Source organism: Nyctereutes procyonoides, unplaced genomic scaffold (genome assembly GCF_905146905.1).
Source record: "Nyctereutes procyonoides isolate TBG_1078 unplaced genomic scaffold, NYPRO_anot_genome, whole genome shotgun sequence".
Taxonomy (NCBI): Eukaryota; Metazoa; Chordata; class Mammalia; order Carnivora; family Canidae; genus Nyctereutes; species Nyctereutes procyonoides.
The window spans coordinates 4850993-4867924 of NW_026575040.1; the positions used below are offsets into that span (position 1 = coordinate 4850993).

At 34.9% G+C, this 16932-nt stretch overlaps 1 protein-coding gene across 8 annotated transcripts in view; it reads left to right on the top strand.

Moving 5' to 3' along the window:
• MYO9A (myosin IXA) overlaps positions 1–16932 on the top strand; it is a 291269-nt gene that overhangs the window by 40335 nt on the left and 234002 nt on the right. For all 8 annotated transcript variants that reach the window (XM_055319695.1, XM_055319702.1, XM_055319694.1 and 5 more), the window contains exon 2: positions 2886–3796. In XM_055319695.1, the coding sequence (XP_055175670.1) occupies positions 2957–3796 (840 nt within the window). In that variant the 5' untranslated portion in view covers positions 2886–2956. The remainder of the gene's footprint in view (positions 1–2885; positions 3797–16932) is intronic.

Consider the following 16932-nt stretch of genomic DNA (forward strand, 5'->3'; position numbering starts at 1 on the left):
GTGATAGCATTATTTTCATGTGTATGACTGCTTTTTATATGTTCCATAATATTCTCTGTGTTTGAAGATCATTCAGGAAAAAGGTAAAAAGCAGTTTCTTCACTTGAGGACCTAGACAAATATGCAGTAGTATGAGAGAGAAGTAACTGGAGATATTTTAAAAAAATAACATGGCATCTTTATATGGTAAAGGATAAAATAAAATAAAAAGGAAAAGAGTGATAATACATGAGGATGGTTTTTTGATGGGGCAAGTTACTGATGGAGATGATAAGAAATGTTTTTTTTTTTAGCCCTGGAAAGGATGTGGAATATATTTTCTGTGTAGACTGGAATGGAAAAGCAGAGAGGAGATGAAAATAGGAATATATTTTGAGTTGGAAAAGGCACTATTTTCTCAGTGAGATACAAAAGTTGAAATCATTCTGGAGGTGTTATATATGTGGGGTTTGAGAAGATTGGAAGGATATGCAGAATACTTGTAAGGAATGAAAAAAGGTTAAATAGGTAAAGGTTATGAAATAAGGTTAAACAGGAAAAGGGAGGTTTGAATAAAATTTATAATAGTACCTTGCTGTATAATTCTGTCAGCTTTGTTCAGCAAGCCAGAGGCAGGATCTTATTGTTGCCTGCCTTATCTTGCCACTTAGGGGAGGTGGAAAGTCAGAGTCCAAAAGTCCTTGACAATATATCTATTCTGTAGCAGGTTTCTCTTATTCTCTGAGTTATAATTTCATCTAGTTTAATTTTTTTTGTTTATTTTTTATTTTTTACTTTTTTTCAAGTTTTTATTTAAATTTCAGTTAATGTACAGTGTAATATTAGTTTCAGGTGTAGATTTTAGTGTTTCAGTACTTTCATATAACACCCAGTGTTCATCACAAGTGTCTTCCTTAATTCCTGTCACCTATGTAACCAATCCCCCCACTACCCCAGCCTCTGGTAATCATCAGTTTGTTTTCTGTAGTTAAGAGTCTGTTTCTTGGTTTGCTTTTCTTTCCCGCCTCCATGTTTGTTTTGTTTCTTAAATTCCACACAAATGAAATCATATGGTATTTGTTTTTCTGTGACTGGCTTATTTCACTTAGCATAATACTCTCTAGCTCCATCCATGTCATTGCAAATGGCAAGATTTCATTCTTTTTAAAAGAAATATGTTTATTTTAGAGAGAGAGTGTGCACATGTGGGGGGAGGAGCAGAGGGACATGGAGGGAATCTCAAGCAGACTTCCTCCTGAGTGGGGAGCCAGACTTGGGGCTTGATCTCAGACCTTGAGATCATGACCTGAGCAGCAATCAGGAGTTGGATACTTAACCTACTGAGCCACCCAGGTGCCCCAAGGTTTCTTTCTTTCTTATGGCTAAGTAATATTCCATTGTGTATGTGTATATCACCTCTTCTTTATCCATTCATGGATAAAGTTAATGGATGTTTGGGTTAATGGACGTTTGGGTTCTTTACATAATTTGGTTGTTGTTGATAATGCTGCTATAAACATTGGGGTGCAAGTATCCTTTTGAAGTAGTATTTTTGTATCCTTTGGGTAAATCTCTAGTAGCGCTGGATTGTAAAGTAGTTCTATTTTTAATTTTTTGAGGAAATTCCATACTGTTTTCCCGAGTGGCTGCTCCAGTTTTCATTCCCCCTTTTCTGCATCCTTGCCAGCATTTGTTGTTTCCTGTGTTGTTAATTTCATCTATTACTGTTTTTAATTTCAAAAATTTGGTTTCATTAATGGCATTCTTTCTTGTTTTTGCTTTATCTACAAGAACTTTTGGGTGCAGGGTGATTAGACTTGCATGATTATTCTGCCCATTTTAATTAGGCCTTTGGTGAGGCTCTTCAAATACAAAGAAAGAACTTGACTCTAATCTCAGGTACTTTAGAAACATTTCAAATAGGGGACAAAATAATTTTTATTTGTACTGTGAATTTTAAATTATTAGTGTAATAAAACATGGAAAAAATCTTTGGCAAATTGCTGTTTTAGAAAGTGTCCAGATTGGATGATAAAATGTAATATTATGTGATCTTGATGAGAATGTTTTCAAGACTGTTTCTTTAAAAAAATATATTTTATTTAAATTAATTTGCCAACATATAGTATAACACCCAGTGCTCATCTCATCATATGCCCTCCTTAGTGCCTGTCACCCAGTTACTCCAACCCCACTAACCTCCCCTTTTCCAACCCTTTGTTTCCCAGAGTTAGGAACCTCTCATGGTTTGTCTTCCTCTCTAATTTTTCTCCACTCAGTTTCCTTCCTTTCCCTTATAGTTCCTTTCACTATTTCTCATATTCCACATGAGTGAAACCATATGATAATTATCTTTCTCCGACTAATTTCATTCAGCATAATATCCTCCAGTTCCATCCACGTTGAAGTAAATGGTAGGTATTTATCCTTTCTGATGGCTGAAAGGATACAATTCCATTGTACATATATACCACATCTTTATCCATTCATCTGTTGAAGGACATCGTGGCTCCTTCCACAGTTTGGCTATTGTGGACATTGCTGCTATGAACATTGGGGTGCAGATGTCTCATTGTTTCACTACATCTGTATCTTTGGGGTAAATACCCAGTAGTGCAATTGTTGGGTCATAGGGTAGCTCTATTTTTAACTTCTTGAGGAACCTCCGCACTGTTTTTCCAGAGAGGCTGCACCAGTTTGCATTCCCACCAACAGTGCAAGAGGGCTCCCCTTTCTCCACATCCTCACCAACATCTGTTTTTTCTTGTCAAGACTATTTCTAGACTAAGAGGTAGGATTTTATGTTCTGAAAGATGTAATCAACATGATTTAAGCCTTTCTTGAGCATCAAAAAGTGAAGATTGTGTAATATGATTTCTAAATGTTTCACACCTTTTATGTTACAGTTCTTTTGCCACGAAAATGGTTTGCACGGTCTTGAACACATACTATCCATGCTGATGGGACAGGGTCCAATATGAATATAAATGATGGAGGAAGACGACGCTTTGAGGATAATGAACATACATTACGTATATATCCTGGGACAATTTCAGAAGGGACTATCTACTGTCCAATTCCTGCCAGAAAAAACTCCACAGCTGCTGAGGTGATTGACTCTCTTATAAACAGACTTCATCTTGACAAAACGAAGTGTTACGTTCTCGCAGAAGTAAAGGAATTTGGTGGAGAAGAATGGATACTCAACCCCACAGACTGTCCAGTTCAGCGAATGATGTTGTGGCCCCGGATGGCTCTGGAAAATCGCCTGAGTGGAGAGGACTATCGCTTTCTTCTGAGAGAAAAAAACCTTGATGGATCAATCCATTATGGTAGTTTGCAGTCATGGCTACGGGTAACAGAAGAGCGTCGCAGGATGATGGAACGGGGTTTTCTCCCACAGCCTCAGCAGAAAGACTTTGATGATTTGTGTAGCTTACCTGATTTGAATGAGAAAACTCTTTTAGAAAACCTACGAAATCGCTTTAAGCATGAAAAAATTTATACCTACGTTGGCAGTATTCTAATAGTGATTAACCCATTCAAGTTTCTTCCTATTTATAATCCCAAATATGTCAAAATGTATGATAACCACCAATTGGGAAAACTGGAGCCCCACATTTATGCTGTGGCTGATGTAGCTTATCATGCCATGCTTCAGCGCAAAAAGAATCAGTGCATCGTGATTTCAGGAGAGAGTGGTTCTGGGAAGACTCAGAGCACAAACTTTCTTATTCACCACCTTACTGCTCTCAGTCAGAAGGGATTTGCCAGTGGAGTGGAACAAATTATTCTTGGAGCTGGACCAGTACTTGAGGTAAGTGCGTAGAAATACTGTTCTTAAACATATCTTTGAAAAATAAAACATAAACATTTTGTAGATGTGAGAAAATGAGACTAGAAGTATAGACATCATTTTTAGTTACCAAGGAAAACTGAAAGATGGGAAAGCAAAAAAGGCAGTGTTGAAGTTTAAATGGTGTGACAGTGGCAGTATTTTTTTCAAGGGTGTTTTTGGTCACAGTGATGAAGAAAGGGATGATTGGAGGCATATGCATCACCTTGTAAAGGGAAATAGCAGGGACAGGACTCCTGTCTGTAATTGGGCTGTGGAATTAGGTGGCTAGGAAATATATTCTTAGTAGTAGTATACTTGTATCCCTGCAACTTTGATATCTGTGCCTAGTATTGAATTCTAAGGGTTCAGTTTTGGAAATGTAGAGAATATGGGAAAAATTTTTTAGTTCTATAATGTTTTAGAAGTAATTTTACCAAAGGTAGAAAAGAAAGAGAATACACTATTTTTGTTTTAGAATTGGAAGGAAAAGGCAATATTTTTTTGAAAGATTTTATTTATGAGAGAGAGAGAGAGCACAAATAGGAGGCGCAGAGAGAGAGGGACAAGTGGACTCCTCACTAAGCGAGGAGCCCTATAAGGGCCTCAATCCTAGGATCCTGAGATCATGACCTGAGCTGAAGTCAGATGCTTATCCAACTGAGCCACCCAGGCACCCCTCATTACTTACTTTTTAAAAGGGATTTTGTGAAGTATAATTGATACACACTAAACTGCATATACTGAGTATGTACAATTTGATAAAATTTGACGTGTGTATATATATTAATTAAACCAACCACCACAGTCAGGATACTGAATATATCCATTATCCTTATCCTTATAGCTCTTTGTGTTTCCTTTCACCCTTTCCAGCTTACTCATGTACAAGAAACCATTTACATACTTTGTCACTATACATTAGTTTGTTATTTCTATAAACTAATTTTATATAAGTGGAATCATAACATTGTGTACTCTTTTATGTTTGACTTCTCTTGGTATAGTTATTTCAGGATTCATCCGCGTTGTTGTTAGTGTCAGTGATTCATTCCTTTTGGTAAGGTAGAATTCTACTGTCTGGGTGGACCACACTTGGTTTATCTGTTCACCTATTAATGGATATATATACGTTGCTAGTTTTTTGGCTGTTACACATAAAAACTCTATAAAAGTCTTTTGGATAAATACCTAGGAGTGGAATGACTAGGTCATATGATAGGGTATATGCTTAACTTTTTGAGAAACTGCCAAATTTTTCCAAAGTGGTTGTACCTACCATTTTATATTCTCACCCAGCAGTGTGTTCCAGGTACTCCACATCCTTACTAACCCTTGATAGAGTTGTTCCTGTAAATTTTAGCCATTCGCGCGCGCGCGCACACACACACACACACACACACACACACACACACACATATAGTGGTATCTCATTGAGGTTTTAATTTATATTTTATAGTGATTAATGCCATGAGCATATTTTCATATGTTTATTTGCCCTTTCCATATTTTCTTTGGTGAAATGTTTGTCACAATTTATTGCCCAACTTTTTACTGGGTTTTCTTACTGTGTTTTGAAAGTTTTTTGTTAAAAAAAAAAAAGTTTTTTGTGTAGTGGCTACACGTGTGTGTGTGTACACATTTTCTCCCAGATTTAACCACCTTCTTCTTCTTCTTCTTCTTCTTCTTCTTTTTTTTGAGTATAGTTGACACCATGTTATATTATTTTAGGTGTACAACTTAGTGATACCACAGTTTATAATATGTTTATGTTTACCACATGTTTGTGTTTACCACATTTACCACAAGTGTAGCTACCATCTATCCTGATATATTGCTATTACAATGTCATTCCTTATGCTGTACCTTTTATTCCTGTGATCTACTCATTTCATAAGTGGAGGCCTATTATGCCCTCCCCTTCATCCATTAGGCCCAACCTCCCACCTGTGCCCCTCTGGCAACTATAGTTTGTTCTATTTATTTATAGGTTTGCTTTTGCTTTCTTTCTTTCTTTTTTTTTAAAGTGTTTTATTTTTTTGATAGATTTTATTCATTAGAAAGAGAGAAAGATGGGATCCCTGGGTGGCGCAGTGGTTTGGCGCCTGCCTTTGGCCCAGGGCGCGATCCTGGAGACCCGGGATCGAATCCCACATCGGGCTCCTGGTGCATGGAACCTGCTTCTGTCTCTGCCTGTGTCTCTGCCTCTCTCTCTCTCTCTCTGTGACTATCATAAATAAATAAAAATTTAAAAAAAAAAAAAAAGAGAGAAAGAGCACAAGCAGTGGGAAGAGGAAGAGGGGAAAGCAAACTTTCCACTGAGCAGGAAATGCAGGGCTTGATCCCAGGACCCTGAGATCATGACCTGAGCTGAAGGCAGAAGCTCAACCAACTGAGCCACCCAGGCACCCCTGACTCTGCATTTTATTTGTTTCTTCTTCTTTTTTTTCCCCCTAGATCGTTATGAATGAAATCCTATGGTATTTTTCTTTCTCAATCTGACTTATTTCATTTAGCATAATATCCTTTAGATGCATCCATGTTGTCTCAAATGGCATGATCTCATCCTTTTGTATGGCTGCATAATGTCCCTTTGTATATCCACACCACATATTCCTTATCCATTCATCTATTGATGAATACTTAGGTTGCTTTCATATCTTGGTTATGGTAAATAATGCTGCAGTAAACATAAAAGTGCATATATCTCTTTGAATTAGTGTTTTCATTTTCTTTGGGTAAATACCCAGTAGTAGAATTATTGGATCATATAGTATTTCTATTTTTAATTTTTTGAGGAACCTCCATACTATTTTCATAGTGGCTGTACCAATTTAGATATCCACAAATAGTGTACAAGAGTTCCTTTTTCTACACATCCTCACCAACATTTGTTACTTCTTGTGTTTCGATCATAGCCATTCTAGTAGGTGTAAGGTAATATCTCATTGTGGTTTTAATTTGCATTTCCCTGATGATGAGTGCTATAGATCATCTTTTCATGTGTCTGTTAGCCATCTGTATGTCTTCTTTAGATAAAAGTCTATTCAAGTCCTCTGCCCAATTTAACTGGATTATTTTTTTGGTATTATATACTTTTTTGTATATATTTTAGATATTAACTCCTTATTGGATATATCATTCGCAAATATTTTCTCCCTCTCAGGTTGTTTTTTTGTTTGTTGATGGTTTCCTTCACTGTGCAAAAGCTTTGTTTTGTTTTTTGGTGTAGTCCCAATAGCTTGTTTTTGTTTTTGTTTCCCTTGCTTTATGAGACATATCTAGAAAAATGTTGCTTTGGCCGATGTCAGAGAAATGACTACTTCTGTTCTATTCTAGGGTTTTTATGGTTTCAGGTTTCATATTTAGGTTTTAATCCAATTTGAGTTTATTTTCGTGTTACAAGGCGGTCAGTTTACATGTAGCTGTCCAGTTTTCCCAGCACCATTGAGCAAAGACTGTCTCCTATTATATATTCTTGCTTCTGTTGTCATTGATTAAATGACTATATAAATGTGGATTTATTTCTGGGCTCTCTATTCTATTTCGTTGATCTGTGTGTCCATTTTTGTGCCAGTACCATACTGTTATGATTACTACAGCTTTGTAGAATGTGTTGAAATGTGGATTTGTGATACCTGCAGCTTTTTCTTTGTCAAGATTGGTTTGGTTATTCCAGGTCTTCTTTGGTTCCACAGAAATTTCACTGTTATTTGTTCTGGTTTTTAAAAAAATGTTTTTGATATTTTGCTAGGTATTGCTTTGAATCTGTAGCTTGCTTTGGGTAATGTAGACATATTAATAATACTAATTCTTCCAATCCATAAGCCTGGAATATCTTTCCATTTGTGTCATCTTCAATTTCTTTCAGCAATATTTTATAGTTTCAGAATACAGATCTTTGACTTTCTTGGTTAAGTTATTTTTAGGTCCTTTATTCTTTTTTTTATTACTTCTTACTTAGGTCCTTTATTCTTTTTCTTTTTTTTTTTTTTACTTCTGCAGAAGTAAATGGTGTTGTTTTATTAATTTATCTGTCTGCTGCTTTGCTATTAGTATATAGAAATGCTACCGATTTCTGAGTATTAATTTTGTTATCCTTCAATTTTAATGAATTCATTTATTATTTCCAGTTGCTTTTTGGTGGAGTCTTTAAGATTTTCTATGTGTAGTATCATATTATCTGCAAATAGTGATAGTTTAACTTCTCCTGACCAAGGTGGATGCCTCTTTTTTTTTTTTATCTGATTGTGTGGCTAGGACTTCTAGTACTATGTTGAATAAAAGTAGTAAGAGGAGGCTTTGTCTTGTTCCTGAGGCTAGAGGAAAAGCTCTCAGGTTTTCACCATTGAATATGATGATGTTAGTTTTGGGTTTCTCATATATAATCTTATTATGTTGAGGTATATGCCCTCTAACACCACATTGTTGAGAGTTTTTATCACGAATGGAATTAGAATTTTGTCAAATGATTTTTCTGTAGCCACCGAGATGATCTCTGATTTTTTTTTTTTGATCTCTGATTTTTAATGTTTGTTTTGTTGATGTGGTGTATCACATTGGTTTGTGAGTATTGAACCATTTTTACATCCCTAGAGTAAGTCTCACTTGATCATGGTGAATGATCTTTTTAATGTATTGTTGTATGTGGTTGGGTAATATTTTGTTGAGGGTGTTGGCATCTATGTTCATCAGGGATATTGGCCTTAAGTTTTTTTTTTGTATATGGAGGTGGTGTCTTTTTCTTGTTTGGGCATTAGGGTAATGCTGGCCTTATGTGTGCATTGGAAGGTTTCCTTCTTCTTGTATTTTTTGGGGTAGTTTGATGAGAATAGGTATTAACTCTTTAAAATGTTTGGTAGAAAAAAATGTTTGGTAGAATTCACCTGTGAATCCATCTGGTCCTGGACTTTTATTTTTTTTATTACTAATTTTATTTTGTTACTTAGATTTTTTAGATTTTCTATTTCTTCTGTTCAGTTTTGAAAGATTATTTGTTTCTAGGAATTTATAGATTTTTTTTTCTAGGTTGTCCTGTTAGTTGCCATATATTTTTTTTATAGTATTCTGTTAAAACTCTTTGTATTTCTGTGCTGTCAATTGTTACTTCTCTTTCATTCTGATATTGAGTCCTTCCTTTTTTTTTTATTGTTGGGTCTAAGGGTTTGTCAATTTTGTTTACCTTTTCAAAGAACCAACTCTTGGTTTTATTGATTTTTTTCTATTACTTTTTAAAGTCTCTATGTCATTCATTTTTATTCTGATCTTTATTATTTCCTTCCTTTTTACTCACCTGGGGCTTTGTTCTCTTTTTTTCCCTAGTTCCTTTAGTTGTACGTTTAGATTGTTTATTTGAGCTTTTTCTTGTTTCTTGGGGTAGGCCTGTTTTACTATATATTTCCCTCTTAGGACTGCTTTTACTGTGTCTTAGTGATTTTTGGATTGTTTTCAGTATGATTTTTATTTTTTAATTTTTAAAAGATTTTTTTTATTCATGAGAGACACAGAGAGGCAGAGACACAGGCAGAAGGAGAAGCAGGCTTCCTACAGGGAACCTAATGTGAGACTTGATCCCAGGATCCTGGGATCATGACCTGAGCCAGTGGCAGACGCTCAACCTCTGAGCCACCCAGGTGCCCCTTCAGTTTGGTATAAATTTAACCCTTTCTTCATATTACTTTTTGAAGAGCATCATTTAAAAATGTTTACTCAATTTTATTGAGATATAATTGACATAAATCATTGTATTAAGATGTGCAACATGATTTGATACATGTATATATTGAGAAATGATTACCATAGTAAGTTTAGATAATATCTATCACATGACATAATTTTAGTTTTTTTCTTGAGATGAGAACTTTAAAGACTTACTCTCTTAGTAACTTTCAAATATATGATGCAGTACTGGTAAGTGTAGTCATCATGGTGTACATTACAGCCTCAGAACTTATTTATCTTATAACTGGAAATTTGTACCTTTGATGACTTTTACCTATTCCCCACTTCCCCATCCTCTCTGGCAACCACCAGTCTTTCATAGGTTTTATTTGTTTTAGATTCCTTCCATATAAATAAAATCATACAGTATTTGTTTTTCTTTGTCTAACTTATCTTATTTAGCATAATGCCCTCAAAGTCTATCCATGTTGTTGCAAATGACAAGATTTTCTTATTTTTTTTATGACTGAATAGTATTCCATCATATATACATACAACATCTTATTTATCCATTTATTCATCTGTGGGCACTCAGGTTGTTTCCATGTCTTGGCTATTGTTAATAATCATACAGTGAACTTGGGGATGCAGATATCTCTTTAAGATAGTGATTTCATTTCCTCCAGGTACCCAGAAGTGGAATTGCTGGATCATAGGGTATTTCTATTTCTATTTTTATTAATTTATTATTTATTTTTTTAGATACATATTATGTGTGTGAGCAAGGGGTGAGGGTTAAAGATGAGAGAGAGAGAGAGAGAGAGAGAGAATCTTAAGCAAGTTCTTGATCCCACAACACTAAGATCATGACCTGAGCCAAAATCAAGATTTGATTGCTTACCCGACTGAGCTACCCAGGCATCCCTGGTATTTCTATTTTTAATTTTTTGAGGAACCACCATACTTCTTTTTTTTTTTTTTTGAGTGGCTGCACCAATTTTAATATTTCCACAAACAGTACACAGGGTTGCTTTTTCTCCATATCCTCGCCAACAATTGTTAGCTCTTGTCTTTTGGACAATAGCCATTCTAACAGGTATTAAGTGATACTTCATAGTGGTTTTGATTTGTATTTCCGCAGTGATGAGTAATGTTGAGCTCCTTTTAATATCTGTTAGCCATTTGTAGATCTTCTCTAGAACAAATACCTATTTGTGTATGTGTGTGTGTGTGTGTGTGTATGTTTTATAAAGGAATGCCCATTTTTTATTTGGGTTCTTTGCATTTTTTTGCTATCGAGTTGAGTTCTTAATGTTTTTTGGATATAACCTCTTATCAAGTATGTGATTTGCCAGTATTTTCTCCCATTTGATATGTTGCCTTTTCATTCTGTTGGTGGTTACCTTTGCTGTACAGAAATGTTTTGATTTGGTGTAGTTCCACTTGTTTATCTTTGCTTCTGATGCCTTTGCTTTTGATATCATCTCCAGAAAATCATCTCCAATACTGATTTCTTAACCTCTAGTTGTTGTATGGTTTCAGGTCATATGTTTAAGTCTTTAATCCTTTTTGAGTTGATTTTTGTATGGTATAAGGATTCAGTTTCAGTCTTTTGCACGTGGCTGTCTAGTTTTCTCAGCACCATTTATTGAAGAGACTGTTCTTTTTCCATTACATATTGTTGGCTTCTTTGTCCCACTTTAACTGACCATGTATGTGTGGGTTTATTTCTGGGCACTCTATTTTTTTTTTTAAATCTATGTGTTTTTATGCCAGTACTCTACTGTTTTGATTGTTAGAGCTTTTTAATAAAATTTGAAATCAGAAAGTGTAATGCCTCTAGCTTTGTTCTTCTTTTTCAGGATTGCTTTGGCTATTTGGGGTCTTCTGTGGCTCTATACAAATTTTAGGATTATCTTTTCTACCTCTGTGAACAATTCCATTGGAATTTTGATAGGAATTGCAGTGAATCTTTAGATTGCTTTGGGGTAGTATGGACATTTTGATGCTGTGAATTCTTCCAATTGATGAGCTCAGAATATCTTTCCATTTATTTGTGCCTTCTTCAGTTTTTGTCATTAGCGTCTTATAGTTTTCATTGTACAGATCTTTCACCTCCTTGGTGAAATTTTGCTCAGATTTAACCCTCTCTTAATAGTACCTTTTGAAAAGCAGAATTTTAAATTTTGATAAAGAAGCCCAATTTACTCATTTTTTTTCTCTTATGCTTTTGGTGTCCTATTTAAAAAAACTTTGGTTGCAAAGATGTTGTGGTTTTTTTTTTTCCCCATTAGTTTTATAGTTTCAGGTTTTGCATTCAGGTCTGTGATCCATTTTGAGTTTATTTTATATATGTGTAAGGTATAGATTGTTTTCCTATGAATGTCTACTTGTTTCAAGACTGTTTTTTGTTTCAAGACTATTTTTTCTGTACCTTAGTGCTTTTGTGTCTTTGTCAAAAAATTGTCCATATATATGTGGGTTTATATCTGTATTCTCTCTTCTGATCTGTTGATTCATTTATCTTTATAATAGGGCAATGTGACTTTCATTATGTAGCTTTATAATAATCTTTGAAATTAGGTACTATTAATCCTTCTTCTGCTTAGTTGTTTGGATATTCTAGGTCCTTTGTACTTCCATATGAATTTTATAACTAAATTATCAGTTTCCATATAAAAGGTTTTTTGGATTTTAATTGGGATAGTGTTAAATCTGTAGTTTAATTTGGAGAGAACTGACAATAGTAAGTCATCTGATCCATGAAGAACTTTGTTTCTCCATTTATGAAGGTCACCTTTAATTTCTGTCAGCAGTATGTCGTTTTTAATATAGAGAACTTTAACATCTATGGTAAGTTATATTTGTGTTTTTTGATGCTTTTATAAATGGTATTTACAAGTTTTTAATTGTTCCTAATATATAGAGATACAGTTGATATTGGCACTTTGATTTTGTATTCTACAAACTGGCTAGATACAAATATTTTGATTTTTTTAAAAGTTTTCATTGGATTTTCCATATAGGAAATCATATTTGTAGATAAAAAGTCAGTTTTATTTCTTTTCTTTCAATCTGTTTTTTTTCCTTGTGGATTTCACTGATTATTCCAATATGAATACAAGTGGTAAAAAAGCAATGTTCTCGTCTTAGGGAGAAAGCATTCAGCTTTAAACATTAAGTAGGATGATAGCTATTGATTTTGTGTAGTCTTTATTAGATTGAGGGCCATTTCCTTTTATTCCTACTTTGTTTAGAGTTGTTTTTTAAAGATTTTATTTTTTTTATTTATTCATGAGAGACACACAGAGAAAGAGGCAGAGAGATACAGGCAGAGGGAGAACCAGGTTCCATGCAGGGAGCCCGATGCAGGACTCGATCCCAGGACTCCAGGATCACGACCTGGGTCAAAGGCAGGCGCTAAACTGCTGAGCCACCCAGGGATCGAATGGATAATCAGGTTGGATTTTGTCAAATGCTTTTTCTTTGTCTATTTGAGATGGTCATATGGTTTACAAAGAATAGTTTGTTAAATTATATCAAATAAATTATAAATAGATTATATAGTCAATAGATTTTTTTGATTGGTAAACCATTTCGGCATTCCTGGGATAAACACCACTTGTCATGATGTATTATCCTTTAGTGTATTATTGGATTTGGTTTGGTAAAATTTTGTTCAGAATTTTTGATATGTGGTCATGAGAAATATAGTTTTCTTTAATTTTTTTTCTTTTTTGGTATCAGGATAATTTTGGCCTCATGGGAATGAGTTGGGATGTCTTATATTTTTGGAAGAGTTTGTGTAGAACTTTTTTCCTCCATTATCAGTGTCAGGATTGATAGGAAACAATCCAGGCCTGTGATTTTCTTTGCAGGAAGGCTTTAAAAAAATTATTTTATTAAATTTTTTTTTATTTATTAGCTTCCAAGGTACAATTTAGTGATTCATCAATTGTATAGAACATCCAAGTGCTCATTACATCAGATGCCCTCCTCAATGCCTATCACCCAATTATCCATTCCCCCCACTTACCTCCCTTCCAGCAACCCTCAGTTTGTTTCCTAGAGTTCAGCATCTCTCATGGTTTGCCTCTTCCTCAATTTTCATCTTACCTTTACTCCCCTTCTCCTGTGTTCATCCAGTTTTCTTCGTTAAATTCCACATATGAATGAAATCATATGGTATTTTTCTTTCTTTGATTTTTTCACTTAGCATGATACCCTCTAGTTCCATCCACATCATTGCATATGGCAAGATTTCATTCTTTTTTGATGGTTGAGTAATATTCTGGTGTGTGTGTGTGTGTGTGTGTGTGTGTGTGTGTGTGTGTACACCGCCTCTTCTTTATCCATCTGTTGATGGACACCTGGGCTCTTTCCATATTTTGGCTGTTGTGGACATTGCTGCTATAAACATTGGGGTTCATGTGCCCCTTTGAATTACTATGTTTGTATCATTTGGATAAATACCTAGTAGTGCAATTGCTGGGTGGTAGGGTAGCTCTATTTTTGACTTTTTGAAGAGTCTGCATACTGTTTTCCAGAGTGGCTGCACGAGTTTGCATTCCCAACAACAGGGTAAGGGTTCTGCTTTCTCCACGTGCTTGCCAACATCTGCTGTTTCCTGAGTTGTTCATTTTAGCCATTTTGACTGGTGTGAGGTGGTATCTCATTGTGGTTTTGATTTGTATTTCCCTGGTGCTGAGTAATATTGATCATTTTTTTCATGCGTCTGTTGGCCACTTGTATGTCTTCTTTGGAGAAATGTGTTTGTGTCTTCTGTCCCATTTCTTGACTGGATTTTTTGTTTTTTGGATGTTGAGTTTGCTAAGCTCTTTATAGATTTTGAATACTAGCTCTTTATCTGATATGTTTGCAGGAAAGTTTTAGCCAAAGTTTCAATTTTTAAAGTAGATAAAGAACTACTTTGAACTTATTTGTGACTTGGAATCTGAAGTATGTCTCTTGGGAAAAGCATGGGGTTGGATCACTTGAAAAAAAAAAAACTCTATTCTGCCAGTTATCTATCTTAGGATTGGAATGTTTGATCCATATACAGCTTATGTAATTATTGATAATGTAAGATATGTCTGCCACTTGTTTGTTATTTTATTATTTTTTTCCGTTCCTGAGAGAACGCACTCCTGTGCATGCATGAGGTTGGGAGAGGGGGCAGAGGGAATCTTACGCAGGCTTCACTTGAGCATGGATGGAGCCTGATGTGGGGCTGTCTCTCACAACCCTGAGATCATGACCTGAGCTGAAAGCAAGAGTAAGATGCTCAACCAACTGAGTCACCCAGGTGCCCCTGCTATTTGTTTTTTAAATATTCTTTTTATATCCTATATTCTTCCATTACTACGTTCTGTTATATCAAGGAGATATTTTCTAGCATACCATTTTAATATTGTCTATCTTTTTGGGTTTTTTTGGTAATTTTTTTAGTGGTATTCTTTTTTTTTATTTTTTTTATTTTTTTTAATTTTTATTTATTTATGATAGTCACAGAGAGAGAGAGAGAGAGAGAGAGGCAGAGAGAGAAGCAGGCTCCATGCACCGGGAGCCCGACGTGGGACTCGATCCCGGGTCTCTAGGATCGCGCCCTGGGCCAAAGGCAGGCGCCAAACCGCTGCGCCACCCAGGGTTCCCCCTTTTAGTGGTATTCTTGAGCATTCCAATTAGCATAACAATTCAGCTTGAATTACTACCAACCAAATTTCAATAATATACAAAAACTTTCTTCTGTGTAGCTCTGTGCCTTTTTCCCCTTTTTTGTGCTTTTATTTTCATATAAATTGCATGTTTCTATACTGTATTTTGTTTTGTGGAATTGTCTTTTAAGTCAGGTAGGCGGGAAAAGTTATAAATAGAATATTTATATGCTGTTTTATTTTTACATTGCATTTACCTTTATTTGTGGTCTTTATTTCTTTACGTAGATTTTCTTCATTAGTATCCTGTCATTTCAGCTTGAATTACTTCATTTAGTATTTTTTGTAAAGCCCATCTGCTGAATGAATTCTTTGGGTTTTCTTTATTTAAAATGTCTTAATTTCTCCTTTAATTTTGAAAAGTATTTTTACCAGACGCAGAATTCTTGATTGACAGGCTTTTCTCAGTGCTTTGAATATATAACTCCACTATCTTTGATTCTTAATTTTATTTGGAGAAATTAGGTGTTATGCTTATTGAGGAACTTATGTATAGTATGTGTTGTGTCTCTTTCACTGCTTATAATAACTATTCTTTTTTTCATGTTTGCTGATTCTTTTACGTGCTTATGTCTCTACCCAAGCCCCTCCAATGAATTTTTCATTGTAGTTAATGTACTTTCCAGTACTGGAATTTTTATAATTTCTACCCCTTCTCTATTGTTAAGGCATCTTTTTCATTATTTTCCTGTAGTTGCTTGAAAATATTTATTTATTTATTTATTTATTTATTTATTTGAAAATATTTATTTTTATTTGAAAATATTTAAAATAGCTGATACAGTGTTGTGGCTTTGGAGGTGCAACATCTAGGCTTTGTTAGGGATAATTTTTATTTATTGCTTTTATAAAATTTTCCTGTGTCCATATTTTCTTTCTTTGCATGTCTTATAATGTTTTGGTGAAAAGTGGGCATTTTTATTTTAATATGGTGTGGCAGTTCTGGAAATGGGACTTTTCCCTTCTCCCAGGTTAGTGGTGGTTATTTGGCTATTTGGTTGTTCCATGACTTACTTGAAATAATTATGTAAAGTCTGTTCTTTTTCCTGTGAGCTCTTTACATTCTTTCTTCATTTAGCTTAGTGGTCAGGTGATAATTGGACAATGATTTTTTTTTTTAATGTCCTAAAGCAATAAGGATCCCAGTATTTTCTGTGAAGTTCTATGTGCTCCTTGGGTACTTGTCAGCATTTAACCAGGCAGTTGTCAAATCTGCCTTACTTTATACCTCCTATTTATATAGAGCTTAAATATCAACTAGAGATTCCAGCTTTTTACTGAGCTTGTATATATTTCTGGGCATGTGCACAGTCCTGCACATGTATAACACCTTTTACGTTCCCTGGAATATTTTAGAAATTTAAACGCCCCTTTTGTACAAGTTACTCAGTATGTTTTCCTTTTGTTTGGTTACCTCATTTTTTGCCTCATTCTATTTTTATTGCTATGTTAAGCAGTTGCAGTGTTTAAACGATTGTCTCTGATTGTTTTTAACAAACATACATGGGTGAAAGCCTGTCTCTTGTGAGTGATCTCCAAGTTAGGTCGAATAAAAATAATTCTTTGAGTGAAGTTTTCCAGGGAAATGCCATATACAGTTACCTGTGGGATGGGGGTTTGGCTATAACCCTGTTTAGATCCTTCAATGGCTTCTAGGCTGCCTTTTAAACAGGGTTTGCATATCTCTTCAGCATGGAACTAGAGAGAGGGAGATGGTAATTGGGTAAGTTAAAATGCCATAAT